This window comes from Macrobrachium nipponense, chromosome 13 (assembly GCF_015104395.2).
Source record: "Macrobrachium nipponense isolate FS-2020 chromosome 13, ASM1510439v2, whole genome shotgun sequence".
Taxonomy (NCBI): domain Eukaryota; kingdom Metazoa; phylum Arthropoda; class Malacostraca; order Decapoda; family Palaemonidae; genus Macrobrachium; species Macrobrachium nipponense.
In genome coordinates this window covers 39,730,142-39,747,641 of record NC_087206.1, presented here as the reverse complement: position 1 = coordinate 39,747,641, position 17,500 = coordinate 39,730,142, and the positions used below count along the sequence as shown (strand labels likewise).

Sequence of the window (17,500 nt, the reverse complement as noted above, 5' to 3'; positions counted from 1 at the left end):
AGCTAAACACTTATAGGATAATACGTATAAAATACATTAAAAGATGTATTAGATGGCTATTATAATATGTTGGTTTGGTCAAACGAAAAGAATGGAGGCCGAAGAAAGTCTGGTTAAAAGTTGAAACAATTGTCAAGTTTGGGGGAGGGTGGTTGGGTGTGCCAAGAATCACTATGCAGAATGTAGGTGTAGGAACGGAAGGGACGTAATATATGGTGAATATAAGAGAAGAAAGTGAGCCTTTTGTTCAAGTCATTGAAGGATGCTGCTGTGGAAGTTGTGTGCATATTGGTTTCGTCCTTGATTCAGCTCGGAAGTTTTCCTTTGGGTGCACGTGTACATCCACGCATTTACATTGTTGCCAATTGGAATGTGTTTACCCTCCAAACTAGGTATAAGACTTACACAAAACCGGGTAAATAAGTGAAATTAGCATATCTATTGGTAGTATATATACATATTAGAGCAATTTTATTATTATTGCATGACTATGACAAGTGGAATGCATGGAAACAGTTTGTAAATGCATCGGCGTATGTGTGAAGCTCCACTAAATTGGCAACGATGCACGCATAAGATCCAAGTTAGTGAGTGACAGTTGTGGTGTTACTAAAAACTGGAAACTGCTATGGAATCTTTTTTGCTTCAGAAAACTCTTACATTTGGTTTTATGTTCATTGTTGGAGCTCATGTAAATGCAAGGCAATCAAGATAAAGAGGGCTCAGGCAGAAACAACTTGAATATATCCGTAAGGGGAGCAAATATGCTTGTCAGAAATGATGGAGATGGGGCCACCCAACATTTGTATTGTATCTCATATTTAGACGAATGAAGGTCTCGGTTCGGTCTCGGAGTCCCGAGGCCTCAGCTCGTGATTGAAGCTCATCCTGGCTACGTGATCCTAAAAATATACTTAATTACGCAAATCCTTATTATATGTAATCTCCCCCAACGAGCATTTTTCAGGAATTTTCCTCGATGATCGTGTTTGTTTGTTCCTCTTTTCATTCCTTTTTCTTTCATTACCCTGAGGAAACTCATGCATAAAATTATACCCTTCCTCTCGCTTCATTTTGGTAATAAGAAAAAGATGAGTATGAAAAGGAGGCGGAGAAAAACGGAGGGATTGTTGGGGGAGGAGAGGGGAAGGAAGGGTGGCGTCTGGGTTGGGGTTTGGTGGAAGAGGAGTTTGGGGGGAGTGTAGGGCAGGTCTTGTTGGAAAACTGAAGGTAAGAGAGAGAGAGAGAGAGAGAGAGAGAGAGAGAGAGAGAGAGAGAGAGAGAGAGAGAAATGGAGATTGATAAGTGGAGCGGGTGGAGAGGCAAATAAAAAGATGCGTGGAAGCACCAGCGGCTGAGGGTGTGGTGGGGGGAGGAGGAGGCGGAGGAGAAGGAGGGGGAGAGGAGAAGGAAGAGTTTAGGAAATGAATAATAAATCGCCTCATTATTGAAGCCATGACCTCCTTATCCTGCCTCATTTCCTGTTCATGGAGGATCCCATCCGCTTACGAGGATGGCGGTCGAATCCACCTTAGTGGCTCCTTCTATAACTTCATCTTTACAAGTTAGCGATTCATAGACGCAAATATGTGTGCGTTTGTTGCTGTTTCTCACGCTGACAGGGATTTTGAAGGCAGTTTTCACATTATAGTTTTCCTTCTTGCTTTTCTTTAATCACAGACTTTGATTGCTTGAAGCAGGTCAGCTCTGGTGCTCCATATTCAGACAACTTTCCATGTTTTTTTATGGCGACATTTTGTCACTCGCCAAACATTATATTTGCTGTTATATTTCTGCGCATTAAGCAACATTTGTGGATTGGAATAAGGATTTTTATATTTCTTACATTGTGAAGTAGGGGTTAGTGTCTTGATAATAATCGATTCAATTCAACGTCCAACTGGCTATCGTTATATTTCCTATAGTGACATGGAGATCCAAATAAAAACTTACTTGATAACCCACATTTCGATCTAAAATACTTTATGACGTCATGTCTGCTAATAATGTTACCGAGGTGAGAGACTAGATGTGAAAATGTGTCAGTAAGTCCAGAACTAAACAAGTAAAATATGCACCGAAATTTCCACAGCACAGTCAAGTTTTCTGTATAGCGTATGAAGCTGTATGAAACTCTCCACCACGGCCCAGAGGTGCCCTGTGTTGTTGGTCACCTCGGTGCTCTCGAGTTCGATTCTCGGGCATTCCACTGAGGTGTGAGTGATGTGTATTTCTGGTAATCGAAGTTCACTTTCGACGTGGTTCGGAAGTCGCGTAAAGCCGTTGGTCCCGTTGCTGAATAACCACTAGTTCCAGGCAGTGTAAAAACACCATACAAACGCATAGCGGTGTCAGAAGCACAGTCATGGCCAACTTTACCTCAAATTAAAAAAAAAAAAAAAAAAAAAAAAAAACTAAAAAAAAAAAAAAAAAAAAAAAACTACTGTGCGTAGAGGGCTGCAATTCGTTATGTTTGAATACTGGAGGGTGGATGATCAACATACCAATTTGCAGCCCTGTAGCCTCAGTAGTTTTTAAGGTTTGATGGCGGACAGAAAAAGTGCTGAGGGACAGACAAAACTATCTCAATAGTTTTCTTTTACAGAAAACTAAAAGCTCGCCATCCGAAGTCAAAGTCAGGAAACAGGCTTTGGATAAACACAATATCACGCAAAAGGTTAAAGCTTGGAGATTCCATTATCGTCAACAAGGAATTATGCAAGTTTTGAGCCACCGCCAGAGATCCACATACAAGCATTTCCTGCATCAAATTACAAGGAAGAACGAGTTCTGAAGTTTCAAATAAAGAGACGAAAGTTTGCGAAGAGCAGACCAAGCTACCAGGCAATAGAGCATAATCGTTTAAGTCGGAAACTTAATGCAAATAGTATTAAAGCTGTAAATGGGAAAACTACGAGCTGGCCTTTGTGCAAGAAACCTGAAAAGCTTCAGGAATAACTTCTATAGCATTTTGAGATTGCCCGTATTCTTATAAACCCATATTATACTATATAAAAGAATATTCCTTTCTGGTAACCCCCCCCCCCCCACCCCTGCCACATCCACTTACCCCTGTATTTTACTCCTTTGTAATCTTTGTAAGTATAATCTCTTCTTATTTTTTGTATATAATATTATATTTATGCACACACACACACACACACACACACACACACACACATATATATATTATATATATATATATATATATATATATATATATATATAATGTATAATTCTACTGGTCATTTTTACCAGATATATATGCAACGGTAATAGCCCCAAGTGTATCCAAAAAAGCGCTAAGAATTCGAAAATTTAGAAAGGCCATTGGGGCTATTACAACATATATGTGTGTATAATATATACACATAAATGTATATATGTGTTTGTGTATGTATGTATAATTTTATAAATATGTATAAATATGTATATATATATATATATATATATATATAGATATATATATATATATATATAGTATATAATATATATATATATATATATATATATATATATATATATATATATATATATATATATATATATATATATATATATATATATATATATATATATATATAATATATATATATATATATATATATATATATATAGTATATTATATATATATTATATGTATATATATATATGTATATATATATATATATATATAGGATTATATATATATTATATATATATGAGAAATAGTTATTTTATTTTATTATAAAAATTATAAATTATGATGCTTCATAATAAATTATGAAGCTTCAAAATAAAGACATTTTTCTCTCTAATCTGAAGCTTTGAGCTACCTACCATCGAGGTCATTCTTTACCGCATGTTGAATTCTCAAGTGTTCATACTCGCATTGGTATACCTATCTAACTAAAGTGAACGCGTAATTTATGTTCAATATATTCTCCATCTATTTCTCTCTTTTCTTAGTGATCTCCCAACTACAACAACCACTTTCTCCTATACTTACTCCCTTTTTAATCTTTGCAACTATCTTATTTTATTTGTGTAGATATCTATATCTGTTATATATATACGTATATATATATATATATATATATATATATATATATATATATATATATATATATATATATATTATATATATATATATATATGTGTGTGTGTGTGTGTGTATGTTGTGTGTATATTAATAAAAGGAGCCCGTAAAAACGCCAAAATATAGAAAAATACAATATTTCAGAGACTGCTGTCTCCCTCAGATCCCTCCACAGGTAAGCCAATTTAGGTCACTCTCACTGATAATCCTTAATTAATCCTCTTAAGCATTGGTTGAATGAAAACTTTATCAATGACATCTGAATCCCATGTGCCATGTGAGATGTTCATTACCTGTGTCTGTTTAATCAAGGTCGATTTTATCATTTGACTTGTACCGACAGTTGCTGCTGTAAATCATACGTGACAAATTCCAGTTTATTCTGTGGTTAAGTTCATTTATATGGTTGAAAATAGGCGAGCTCAGCTAGTTTTCAACCATATAAATGAACATAACCACAGAATAAACTGGAATTTGTTACATAATTTATTGCAGCCACTGTCGGTACAAGAGTCAGATGATAGAATTGGCCTTGATTAAACAGAGACAGGTAATGAACATCTCACAAAGGTGCATGGGATTCAGATGTCATTGATAAAGTTTTCATTCAACAATGCTTAAGAGGATTAAAGAAGGATTATCAGTATGAGTGACTTAAATTGGCTTACCTGTGGAGGGATCTCTTGGTAAAAATACCATCTCTTCTGTAATTTTTCTCATTCATTTACCTAAAGGGAGACAGCAGTCTCTGATATATAGTATTTTCTCTCTATATTTTGGAGTTTTTATGGGCTTCTTTTATTAGAGGGGGAATTCTGTTGTTACAGAACATTTTTACAGTCATATATATATATATATATATATATATACACGTATATATATATATATATATATATATATATATATCTATCTATATATATATATTTGTGTGTGTGTGTGTTTGTGTGTGTATGTATGTGTATATATGTAATGGCTGTCTGGCAGGTTACCTGGCTTATCACCTGTCCCTGGGAACACCTAGGCATTGTCTGTGTACTGTAAAAAATAAATAGTTTTCACAAATTTTAAATGAAACTAAAGGATAATCTTTATGGTCGTTGCTCATGAGAAAAAGAAGTGAACGACTGAGGTTCCTCTCGTATTTCACATTTATGTGAAAGTAGTCTCCGGACTTTCCAGCTAAAATCCTCTATTTATCTCGTGTTTTAAAGGAAGCAACAAAAAAAAAGGAAAAGATGAAAAAATATTAGGATCTCGTCTCTAAGGAAGCGAGGATGGGCTCCTTAAAGGAGCGCTGGTGATAAAAATCGGTGAAATGAGAAACAGGAAGAGAATTCGTCACCTTGAAGATGGATTTAAAGAAACGTCTCATGACCGGAAAATTGGGTGATTTCGTGTGAGTGTCTTCGTGTTGTGTCCCGCCAGAAAAATTTGCTTTGCAAATTTTCTTGTTAATGCTTTTGAACGCTCTGGATGAATGTACGGGTGTTGTCCCATTTCATTTATTTGTTATTGTTTTTATTCTGTGCACCGAAAGTCAAATTTGTCAAAAATAAATGTTTGTATTATTCATTTAGATCTTAACAGTAGTTTTGTTGTAAAGCTTTGAAGTGGTTATAATTCTTCCCACGACCATTCGTTTTTAGTTTATTTTGGGTTTTCACCAACATTGTATGATGAGTTGAATGTACTGGTAATTGTAATTGCATCGAAAGTATATTAGATACCTAGAGCAATTTTCTTATTATTCAGTGATAGGCCTTCTCAAATTGTGTGAAATTATATCTTAGCTGTATATTAGTCTTCTCTTGCCAATAAATTGTTTTCTGGTGCCTATCGTGCGTATTCTGATGGCCAACACAAAGGAACTTGAGTAAACTAAAGCTGAAGTTGCCAAAAAAAATCTTTTCATCTTCTCTCGTCTCGTTTTGATTAAGGCTGATTCCATAAAGTCCGCTGAGCGAAGGAAATCCATTAGCATTGTTTGACTCTGAAAGTCCATGATTAGTCCTTTGAATGGAAGGTAATACTTGTTTTTTTTTTTTCTTGATCGATTGGAGGATCGAAAAACCTTTTGTGTGGCTCTTTTTCGGCTGCCTCGGCATATTAGTACTTATTGTCCCAGATCAAGATCCTGTTTGGGATTGGGGGAGAGGGGATGATTTAACTTTGTTAGTTGTAAATACTGTCCATTGTACCAGCAATTGACCTAAGCTGTGAATATTGTACCCAGTCGTTAGTACACCGTAGCGGGTCGCAGTTAGAAAGGGAGATGTCGGGTAACGTCTTTATCCCAACAGAAGCTACCCTCAGTACTAAAGAAAGGCGTGTATTTAAAACACACTCGTGCATATATATATATATATATATATATATATATATATATATATATATATATATATATATGTGTGTGTGTGTGTGTGTGTGTGTGTGTGTGTGTGTGTGTGTGTGTGTATGTATAGCGTTCCAAGGTATGGCGGTTACTAGTAACTCGAAAAATAGAAGACTTTTAGGAGGAAGTACATCTCAGGTGGTCCTTAAAATACATTTATTGCAACGTTTCAAAACACAAAGGTTTCCATTTTCAAGCTGTAAAGACATAAAACAATAGAATTAACATTAAAAGCGCTAAATTACAAATAGAAGTGACATAATACATTATAAAAGACAAGATAAAAAAAAAACTATTTAGCAGAACCAACCATCGAGAGACAAAGGAAGGACAGAAGTCAGAAGGACCGGCAACAGAAGGAACAGTTTGTTCCTTCTGACTCCTGTCTTTCCTTTCTCTCTCGATGGTTGGATCTGCTAACTAGTTTTTATTTTTTTTATCTTGTCTTTTATAATGTATTATGTCTCTTTTATTTGTAATTTAGCGCTTTTAATGTTAATTCTATTGTTTTATGTCTTTACAGCTTGAAAATAAAACCTTTGTGTTTTGAAACGTTGCAATAAATGTATTTTAAGGACCACCTGAGATGTACTTCCTTCTAAAAGTCTACTATATTTATCATTTTTACTCGTGGTAGGGTTCAGGAGGACGGGATGTTTAGATTCCAGATTCTTTAAATTACAGCGTACAATCGGCAATGCACTAGCTGGCAGCGGCGTGCAGTATGTCTTCGAAAGGTAGTACTTTGAAAATTAAAGAATCTGGAATCTGAACCATCCTGTCTTATTGAAGCTTAACACGAATAATTCGAGTGTAGTATATGGACATGGAGTTATGAGGCTATTCTGTGATTATATATATAAATACACACACACACACACACACACACACACATATATATATATATATATATATATATATATATATATATATATTTTATATATATATATTTACGTGTGTGTATGTAATATGTATATATAATATATAATATTTGTTGTGTTTAGTGGTTGTTGCCAGTTTTTGGAAACTATTACCTACAGGAAGTGCTATACCAAAGAAAGATCCCTCCTGAAGTAAAGATGACCTAATACTGTTGTGTTAGCATAATGATAAAGGAAACAGGAATGGCTTAAATATGTAATTCCAGTGTTAAATCGGTAACTGACAATCATTCATTAGAGTGGTCGTCCGCATGAATAAATTTAAAGTTAATTCCTCATCAATATCAGAGTCAAAACCAGTTGTGATTTAACGGAAGTTGTCCTTTCGCCAACCAAGCGTATCAGTAAGTGAAGAAAACTTTGGTCGTCTGTGTGAAGACTTCAGCCAGATTATTGTACTGTGTAATGGTCATTATTCTGACCTTTGTTCCTTAACGAGGCAGCCGAATAGTTACAGGCTGATTTATGTCAGATTGTGTTGTTTGTGTGGCGACGGCCCGAAAATGATTATGAGGAAGGCGTGAGAGGCCGTGGGGGTTACGGCCTCTGTAACTGACATTGTGAAAAATTGAAAGGTAATGGTTTTTTGTACCTTGGCCAACAGATGGTCACTCCCTCCCTGATCCGGAGGATCTGCATTGGGAACCAAGAACTAGAAAAGGGAAAAGTATTTTTTATTCAATGGAAACTTCAATATCGTGTAGCAGCGTGTCTCATTTGTTATCATTATTATCGAACCACATGATGTTCATACCGGTGATAGTTATTTTCAAATTAATAATAAATGACCATACTGGGCAACATGAAAGATGGGCTTTCATGCTGCCCAGTATAAAATATACTTTGGGTTAGATTATAAAGGTTGTAGTGTTCCAAACGTTCACATGTTTTTTCGGGTAAAAAACTTCATACTGATGAGTTAGGCTAAATGCTGACTATCGGTTCTATATACTGTTATCAGTATTATGACGATGCAACTTTAATAGTAAAAAATTTACATTATCGCATCTCTTGCCTGGTGTCTCAATCTTTTGATGTAGAATCAATATTTCCATCATTTAAGCCAGAATTGTTACTGAACTCGAAAGTTATTTTGCCGTCATATTTTGGACAGCGTGCTGAAGATGTTGAACGGAATTTAATGGCACTCGAGTGATTTTATCAACCCTGAAGCGTTTCCAGTGCCTGTCGTTGCTACTGTTTCTGCCAATATTTTTTCACTGTCACTTTGAGGATCATCACTGCTTCTATGAGTATTATTAGCGTTTTTTTTTTTTTTTTTGCACTTCCTGTTTACGTTTTCTACCATATATTTACTAAAACTTGTTATAGTTATCAGAGCGATTTTCACTGAACAATTTGGAAAATGAAAAATGTTACTCATTGGTAAATCAAAACGATTCCTATTAGGACTTGGAGTCAGTAGCACCGGAAACGCGCCCGCGTGTGTGTGTCAGAGAGAGAGAGAGAGAGAGAGAGAGAGAGAGAGAGAGAGAGAGAGAGACTTCTGAACTTAAGTTCCAGGAAATTGAAGATTCCGGAGCACCCTGAGACCCATTATAGAAATGCGTATTGTTGGCGACCTTAAATTTTCATCCCTCACCCCACCCCCCCCAACCCCTTCCCCCCCACCCCCCCCCCCCCCCCCCCCCCCCCCCAACTTAACCTACAGGGTCTATCCTCTTCCTCCCTCTCTCTCTCGTCTCTCTCTCTATCTCTCCACACCCCACACACACACACACCGACCACACCATTTCCTTTCGTGCTCGTGCTGCATTGTCTGATACAGATTAATTGAAAGAGTCGTTTCTGATTTTCGTTTCTTTCAGTCTCTTTTCTGTTATTGTTTTCTATCGTGTTCAGGAGCGCATTAGGAGAATTCTGAATTTGCAGTGGGCTGCTAATTATGTATTTGATAAGGCAATGAATGTGAAACTGATGCATTTCATAACATACTCTTAATTGAATAGTTGCTAATTTCTTTTTTTTTTCGATCTTTGCAGTTGCCTGTTCGACGGTGACGGTGGACAAGTGTCTGGCGGCACTGAGGTTCCTGGGCGGGTTCCCTTACTTCCGGCCGACCTGCCTCTGTCGGGAGCGGCACTTGGATAAGGACTGCAACCTCTTTCGAGAATTCATCTTCGATCATCCGTGCATGTTCGTCGAAAATAAAGGTGAGTCTCTCTCTCTCTCTGTCTTTATTATTTTTTTGCTGAAATTGCGGCTTCTTCCGTTGTGTGTGTGTGTGTGTTTTTTTTTTTTTTTACAGAAACAAACGTAATAAGGAAGAATGCTTAAATGGCATTTTATTCTTTATTGAACATGCAACATTACATAAAAAAATACGTGAGCTAACGTGTGACAATGTGTATGTGTGTGTGTGTTTGTAAGGACCCACGTAGACGGAATAAAAATCTGAGAGAATGGGTCCATTTAGAGAGAAATAAATCCAAAGAGATGTTCACTGCAACTGTTAACCCTGCCAAATCCCCAGGCGTTATTCTTCTTCATTTCACCTGTCATCAGATGGAAGTCAGAAGGCGCTGCACTCTTTCATTTTCCCGATGGATTTCATTCCTGTTACTTTCGCTGGGGCTTGATTTATTACTTGGCAACGCCTGCGAGAGATTGATTCCATTCCGTGCCTTCATGAAAGATAGAACGAAAGAATTCTCTCTCTCTCTCTCTCTCTCTCTCTCTCTCTCTCTCTCTCTCTCTCTCTCTCTCTCTCCTTATAACAGGCAAACACACAAATAGCTGTACCATCGAAATAGACTGCGGTATAGTAAGTTCTTCTTAGAATTTTCAACCTTAATGTGTTTGAATGAGTTACCAGCCACAATACTGTATATGATAGTGCATATTTTTCCAAAATACAAAGAGGCTGAATTACAGTATCATATACATTATTGTGGCTTTTAACTAATCATCTCCAGTCATGTCAGTGATGCACCATAGTTGCTATGTTTTTTCCAACTTTTATTATACGTATAAACATGATATATAGTATTGGTTTAGACTTAGGACTTTAGTATCAGTTTCCCAATTGTTGATCTGAAACATTTGAAGATATTTAGGCGTATTGGGATATAGATATGGACAGGATAAGGCACTCGGTGATATTGTCTCCTCGGATTCAGCCGGATGACCTCGATCAAGAGCCAAAAGGTAAGGCCAGGGCTCGTTGGTCTTATTCTACTAGGAACTCTGAGCTACAAGAAACTGGGCTTTCCTCTGTGGATTCAGTCATGGAAATAGATAGGCACAATTGAGAAATGGCCCTTAGATCCGGGCATTTGGGCACGATAAAAATCTCTTGGTTTTTAAATACTAACGACAAAAAAATCAGGAATGTAAGAACTCCGAATCCAGTTTGAAAGATAGAGCATTTAGAAAGTGAATTAACGAGATATATTAAAACAGAAATAAAGGATGAGTTTGAAAACAAAGAAATAAAGGATGAGTTTGACAACAAAGAAATAAAGGATGAGTTTGAAAACAAAGAAATAAAGGATGAGTTTGACAATAAAGAATAAAGGATGAATTTGATATAGAATTTCAAAATGTAGATGAAATAGCAGAAAGAGATTTGAGAGTTGTTTTTGGTGATATGAATGAAGGTGTGGGAAGAACAATAAAAGTGTGATCTGTTTAAGGGACAAGGTAGGCCTCCTGGGGCGGGAGTTGTCGGGGGGACCGCACACGGAGATGAGGTGCAATTCATTCATTCTTGTACTGCAAGTAATTCGAAATTGGAGGTACCTTTTTCCAACCAAAGGACATCCTTAGATACCCTTTTGTATCCCCAGACGACCGTTATAGAAATCGGAATAACTATTAAGAACAAAAAAAAACACCTAGGAATGATTAGGATTCACAGATCAGATGATGGCAGTGGTTACCTGTTATCATTGCCACACTAAATCTTAAAGTAAAAGCATCCAGCCAAAAAATTGACAGGGTATCTAGGTTTGATATGGTAGAGCTTCTTAGAGGTGAACAACAAGCCAATGAATGTCGAAACAGATTTGCAGTTCCAGACACCATACTTGAGGAGGCGGAAACAGGAGGTGGGGATCTGTTTCACATCAAGAATCTAGTATATCAAATCTGCTCGAAATTCAGTAATACTGGCATATTGGGTAACAAGACGTAAACCCTGGATATCGGATGAGATCCTAAATACAATAAAGAATATACAAAAGCGAAAGGTACATATTAGAAAAAATTTCTGGTGAGGGGTGGGGTCGGAGTAAAGAACAAAGTAGAACATACTAGTACTCGATTTTAGATGGTGAAGTTAAACGAAGATCAAGAGAGATGAGAATGAATAATCAGACAAACATGCTGATGTTGAATAAGCCATGCATTCAGGTCGTGACACTGATGTTATGATAGTCCACAGAATTATTAATGTGATATCCATGGTGACAAAAAAGAGAGGAAAGTACTTATCTGAAGGAGGGATAGGTCAATAATATCAAAATAAAAACAACTCTGGCCCGAACATTTGTGCTTTCATGGATATGAGAGATGGAAGACGCAGTAAACCTAAAGCCGATGAAAACCAGAATGTGGTTGCAAGTGAATTCACAGTTTTTGAAACTTGAAGAGATAGAAAACGCCAGTTTATTATAAAATCGCTACAGAGATGATCTTAGCTAACACTGGAATGACACTCGTCATACTAGCAAGCAAGTTCTGTAGAGTTTGGAATGAGGAAACAAATGAGAAGTCATTGGTAAGGAAGCGAAGAAAGTTGACCTACCTGAAAGCGGTAACAACAAAGGCGTTGCATTGACGCAGGTTGTCATGGAAGTATTCAATATGCTTATTTTCATAGGCCGGAGACAGACATTTTCAAAAGTCTGAGAGACGGACAAGCTGGTTTTAGAAAAGTCAAGAGTCGCACAGATGAGTTATTTGTGGTAACGCATATTGTGCGGGAATGTATTGGATTTGAACGTCCCCTTTCGTTGGTGGTGTTGATGACGAGAAGGCTTATAACAGCATTCACAGACCAATATTATGGAAGGTCTTTTGCGCCGCTATGATGTTGCCGTAATGCGAATTGGAACTATGTATGAAAGAATTTCAGGTTCATTTCATGTTTGTTGAGGTTTTTCCGTATGAATTTGCAAGTAGTGGGATGCTACAAGGGAATATTATTTCACCTTTGTTGTTTGCCCGTCTATTAGATTTTATGATAAAAAATAGTCTGAGATAAAATGGTTTTACATTGGATTAAAGATGGAAATTTGACATAAATACAAAGATGGCGCTCTTTTAATCAGCAAATCTCCACAAGATTTACGAAGCTTGCTTGATAAAATGCATCATACATCTAGCGATGGGATTCGAATTACATACACGAAGAACATTTGAGGAGAGAGCGAACACAAAGGGATGATATTAACTTTAGTAGGAGAACCGATTAATGAGGTTTAATCTGTCAAACATTAAAAGCTCAGCTATTCAATACAGGTTCTCTCAGTTGGAGCCTAGGGAAAGACATAAGGTAAATCAAACAATGAGCAGGATGAGTTCGCTCTGGGAAATAGATTGAAATTGCATACGGAATTAAATGAAAACGCAAGTCTAGTACGATCTTCATTGCTTTACGAACATGACTGACGGGGCATGACAAGGAAACTTTTAAAGATTCTGTCGATTCGAGAATAACAGATTAAGAAGAATATAGTCCTATTTGTCAGTGAGATAATGATGAAAGGGTGATGGTTGAGACATGCCCTGCGGACGAACATTGTGAGAATAGAACATGATTTTGTCAGCTGGGCTCCTGTTGCCACCTTCTGAGGGAAAGACCCAGACCTACTGGATTGGGAGGCTTGAGAAAGGAGGTTGGGGAGGACTAGAGATTTGAGGAAAATTAAGCACTGGAAAGGCAAGCGTAGCGAAATGTCGAAGAGGCCCTTTGCATCACGCGACGTTGGAGGGACGATGATGTTATTCTAAATTCCCTTCACTATTGTTTTGTCTATTTGGATCTTTAATCAGTTTTTTTTATTTCTAGATATGAAATGTCACTGGTCGCTACATATCTCATATTTGAGTGACCGTTTTTTATGGAAAACAGGCTTCTAAACAACGTACAGGTTGAGATGATACTGGCCAAGACGTAAACTATAATTTTAAGCTTAGGCTGGTTCTGCTCCTTTGCAAGAGTGGCTAAAAACTAATATTTCACCGGAAATCTCTCCGAAATGCGTAGCCTAAAGCAAACCGTTTTATCGTGTTAAACTCATTATTTGGTGAAATGGTCGTAGAGCAATTACAACAGAGCCCATTGTTAATTTGTTCAACTGATTATCTGGCGGAGCGGCATTGGAAAAGCCTATGGTAATCCTCTTTGTTAATAAGCGCTATTTGTTTGTGTCAGAGGAAAATCGGCTGTTAGAGCTGAATGGCGCTTTTTTACGACACTGAACCCATTAAAAAGGATCATCGCTACAATCATTCATAAAATGATTATGAAAGCATTTGCCTGCGGCCATGGCTAATTGCATTGCATGCACACGTGTGTGTGTGTCTTGAATGCTTATCAGTGCTGTGCTCGTATAATGATTCCTTTTTTCAGATCTATGCATCAAGTTCATCAATCCCCTTGGAATTTTTTTTTATTTTACAGGTGGAACAATCTGTCTTTTTGTATCACCTAACAAAAATGAAGAGCTGACGCTGGCAGTCCAATGAACACTTCAACTTTATAGTGAACGTTGAAACCATCATAAATTCCTATCCGTGCAAACTATTGAAATGAATTCAGGCTAGGGCACTCTTGCAGGCTCCTTAGCCCTAGAGTGAGAGTACAGGGATAGACGAGCGTACGAGTCTTATCATCTCCCCCAGATAATTCATTACGTATAGGTTTCTATGTAAGCAATTGAATCGCCTCTCGGCGTTTCATTAGGAGCCCTCATAACAACCATATCCCTTTTAGCAGTCCCTATGCCGCACCCTGAGGCCGTATAGACTCAAAGCTATTAGATGGATTTAACAAAACCAATTAAAACCCTCATTAAGAATTCAGGTCGAACAGAAGGCGTCAATTCTGTCGACCAACGTAAATTGAAAGCCCCTTCAGGGGAATATTTTGGACCAGCTTATGTGTACGGATTGTAGGTGTGTTTATACATACATACATACATACATGCATATATATATATATATATATATATATGTATGAATGTATGTATGTATACATAGAATTTATATAAGTATATATATATATATATATATATGTATATCTATTTATCTATCTATATATATATGTGTGTGTGTGTGTGAGTGTTTATCTATATATATTTCTATATGATATATATATATATATATATATATATATATATAGAGAGAGAGAGAGAGAGAGAGAGAGAGAGAGAGAGAGAGAGAGAGAGAGTTTTGAGGGCGTATGTGTATATGCAGGACATTATCCAAGTTATTGTACTACAATGAGTTGTAACATGAGGCTAATAACTTCATCCCTAAAATACTAGGTGAGATACCGAAGGGTAACATTCTTAGGTGCTACCCCCATGTGAAAAAAAAAAAAAAGGCGTATAGACGAACTCAGATGCAAGAAGGAGAGAGAGAGAGAGAGAGAGAGAGAGAGAGAGAGAGAGAGAGAGAGAGAGAGAGAGAATGGGGGCCAAGTTGAAGGGATCCCAGCTTCATTCATATTTTAGTGAATATCCGAATCAAGAATAATCTTTCATCGGTTAAATTCGTGTCTGGTTTTGGAGAACCTTTGGTTGTTCGTATTATTTACTTTGTATTCACATTTAATGTGGCTCTGCTCTGCCGGTGCACCGCCAGGAGTCACTTTCGCTTTAATGGCTCGACTGGGTTCGTATGTATATCAACATTTGCTTCAATATTAATGCATGCCGTATCGAACGGCCAATTAAAATCACGTTAATAAAGCTCTTCTGGGAACAGCAAATTGTACCCCAGAGAGAGAGAGAGAGAGAGAGAGAGAGAGAGAGAGAGAGAGAGAGAGAGAGAGAGAGACTGTACCAAGGCTTTGAAATTTTATTAGCAATTCTGAGTGCTTTTCCGTTTGAAATGAATTATACCATGTTCAGTGGCCAGAATTTTGTTCAGTTTTCGTTGAAAATGTTGCAGATTTCAGCAAAATTGCTTTCGAAAAAGTTTGAAGTAATTTTGATGGCTTTCAATTTTGTTCGATCTTTTAATTTGAGCGAAGTTGTGAAATCCAAGGAGAAAATTATTGCTAATCGACTTCAAAAGCTGAATATAGCACTGTTCACCTACACTGGTGTGATTGATCAACGCACAAAGCGAATTTTTTGTTCATTAATTTGGAAGTGTTTGTTTATTTGGAAGTGTTCTGTATGATTGTCAAAAAGAATTTTAACCAATGAAATGTAGCGCCAAAAGACAACGAATGTTTAAAAGAAGTTGTTGCACACACAACCTGATTAACATGACTAAAACATGAATGCTTTCCCAGATTTTGTTTCCTAGATTAATTTAAAGTAAAAATAGATACAAACCGTATTCAAAGAATACAACTAAATAATACGATTACAAGGATGAAGTGTATCACGATTTCTGGAGTACAGTGCTGCAAAGTATTTTTTTTTTCGTGAAAAAAACGTAAGGGAAAACTTTAGATCTCGTCTCTAATAATGAAGGAAATATAACTAATATTCCTGTCAAATAGACGTTTAAAGAAAAACAGTTAAAACTATAACTTACTAATAACATTTGAATTCAGGCATTCAAAATAGTCTCCCTGTTTTAACTATAAGTATGTTGAAGTAACACCTAAATATTCAGTAAGTGCTGCCAGAGTATTTGATGTGACCTGGCGTAGCCCCAAAAATATTTGTTAATGGTTCCTAAATGCAAAGTACCAAAATTGCCAAGTATCATTTTCTTCTGGTTTATATTATTTTTTTAAAGCACGAGGAAAGCATGATTGCCCTTTGATGCATTCAAGAAAGTCTTTCCAAAAGGCAAATGTTCCTTGGAATATCTTTTACGATATGTTAAAGAATGGAATCATTTCAGTTTCAGAAATATTTGTTTTGAACTTGTGAATGTTAGGCTAGAAACCGATGGTCTTTTAACAAAAACATCATTGTGACTCTGATGTTCTGCAAAAACAAATTGAAATTAAATATCTTTGTAATAACAATGATCTGGAAACTTAGGGAAGTTAAAAGTTCCCGAAAGTTTAGTTCTGCAGAAAAGTTTATTTGTATTTAGGAACTTGATAAAACTTGAAATTACACTTTCACTGCCTCACTGTTTCACGGGACAATCCGATTCACTGACAAATACCTATATCAACACGTTATTTCAACAGTGAAGGGAAAGTTATTCATAACTTCTTAGGCTATGATCGAACTTGATTTGGGCGCTCGTTATCATGACAAGCAGGAGAAAATTGAGTATTCTTCACATATAGTGAAGGGAAATACAATAGGATTCATTGTGTAGAAAACCTCGTCCCCTAGAACTAGAACAAAAGTAAGAAATGCTGCTAACGTGAATAAAAAGAAGGGAAACGTGAGAAGCAGGTGCAGTGACAAAAATTGGGTTTTTTCTTTCAATTAGCCTTCAATATAGTGTAGGCCCGAAAGAGATTCCTTTGGGAAATTAGGACCCCATCGGATTCCTAGAGGAGGAGGGAGTTCTTCCCCTTCCACTCTTCAGGTACAAGACCCCAGGGTTCACCAGTAACTGGGTGATGATCTTCCGAGTGTCGCCTGGAGTGTTCATGGCGGTGAAATGATTGGGTCTTCGATGTACCAGATGGTTTAATCTCTCTCTCTCTCTCTCTCTCTCTCTCTTCTCTCTCTCTCTCTCTACCCACCTTTTTCCAGAAAGTATTCATTCATATATGTATGCATACATACATGCGTACACACACACATACATATATATATATATATATATATATATATATATATATATATATATATATTATATATATATATCCTTCGTGGTTTTATATACCTTTATTTTATGGATTATCACGTTCCAAACTTTCGTGATTCAGTTATGCATATATAATATATATATATATTATATATATATATA

The 17,500-nt window shown here is 36.6% G+C and overlaps 1 protein-coding gene across 4 annotated transcripts in view; it reads left to right on the top strand.

The window, feature by feature from the left end:
- Positions 1–17,500, top strand: part of LOC135225755 (uncharacterized) — a 706,758-nt gene that overhangs the window by 587,441 nt on the left and 101,817 nt on the right. For all 4 annotated transcript variants that reach the window (XM_064265200.1, XM_064265199.1, XM_064265198.1 and 1 more), the window contains exon 3: positions 9,415–9,585. In XM_064265200.1, coding sequence (XP_064121270.1) covers positions 9,415–9,585 — 171 coding nt within the window. The remainder of the gene's footprint in view (positions 1–9,414; positions 9,586–17,500) is intronic.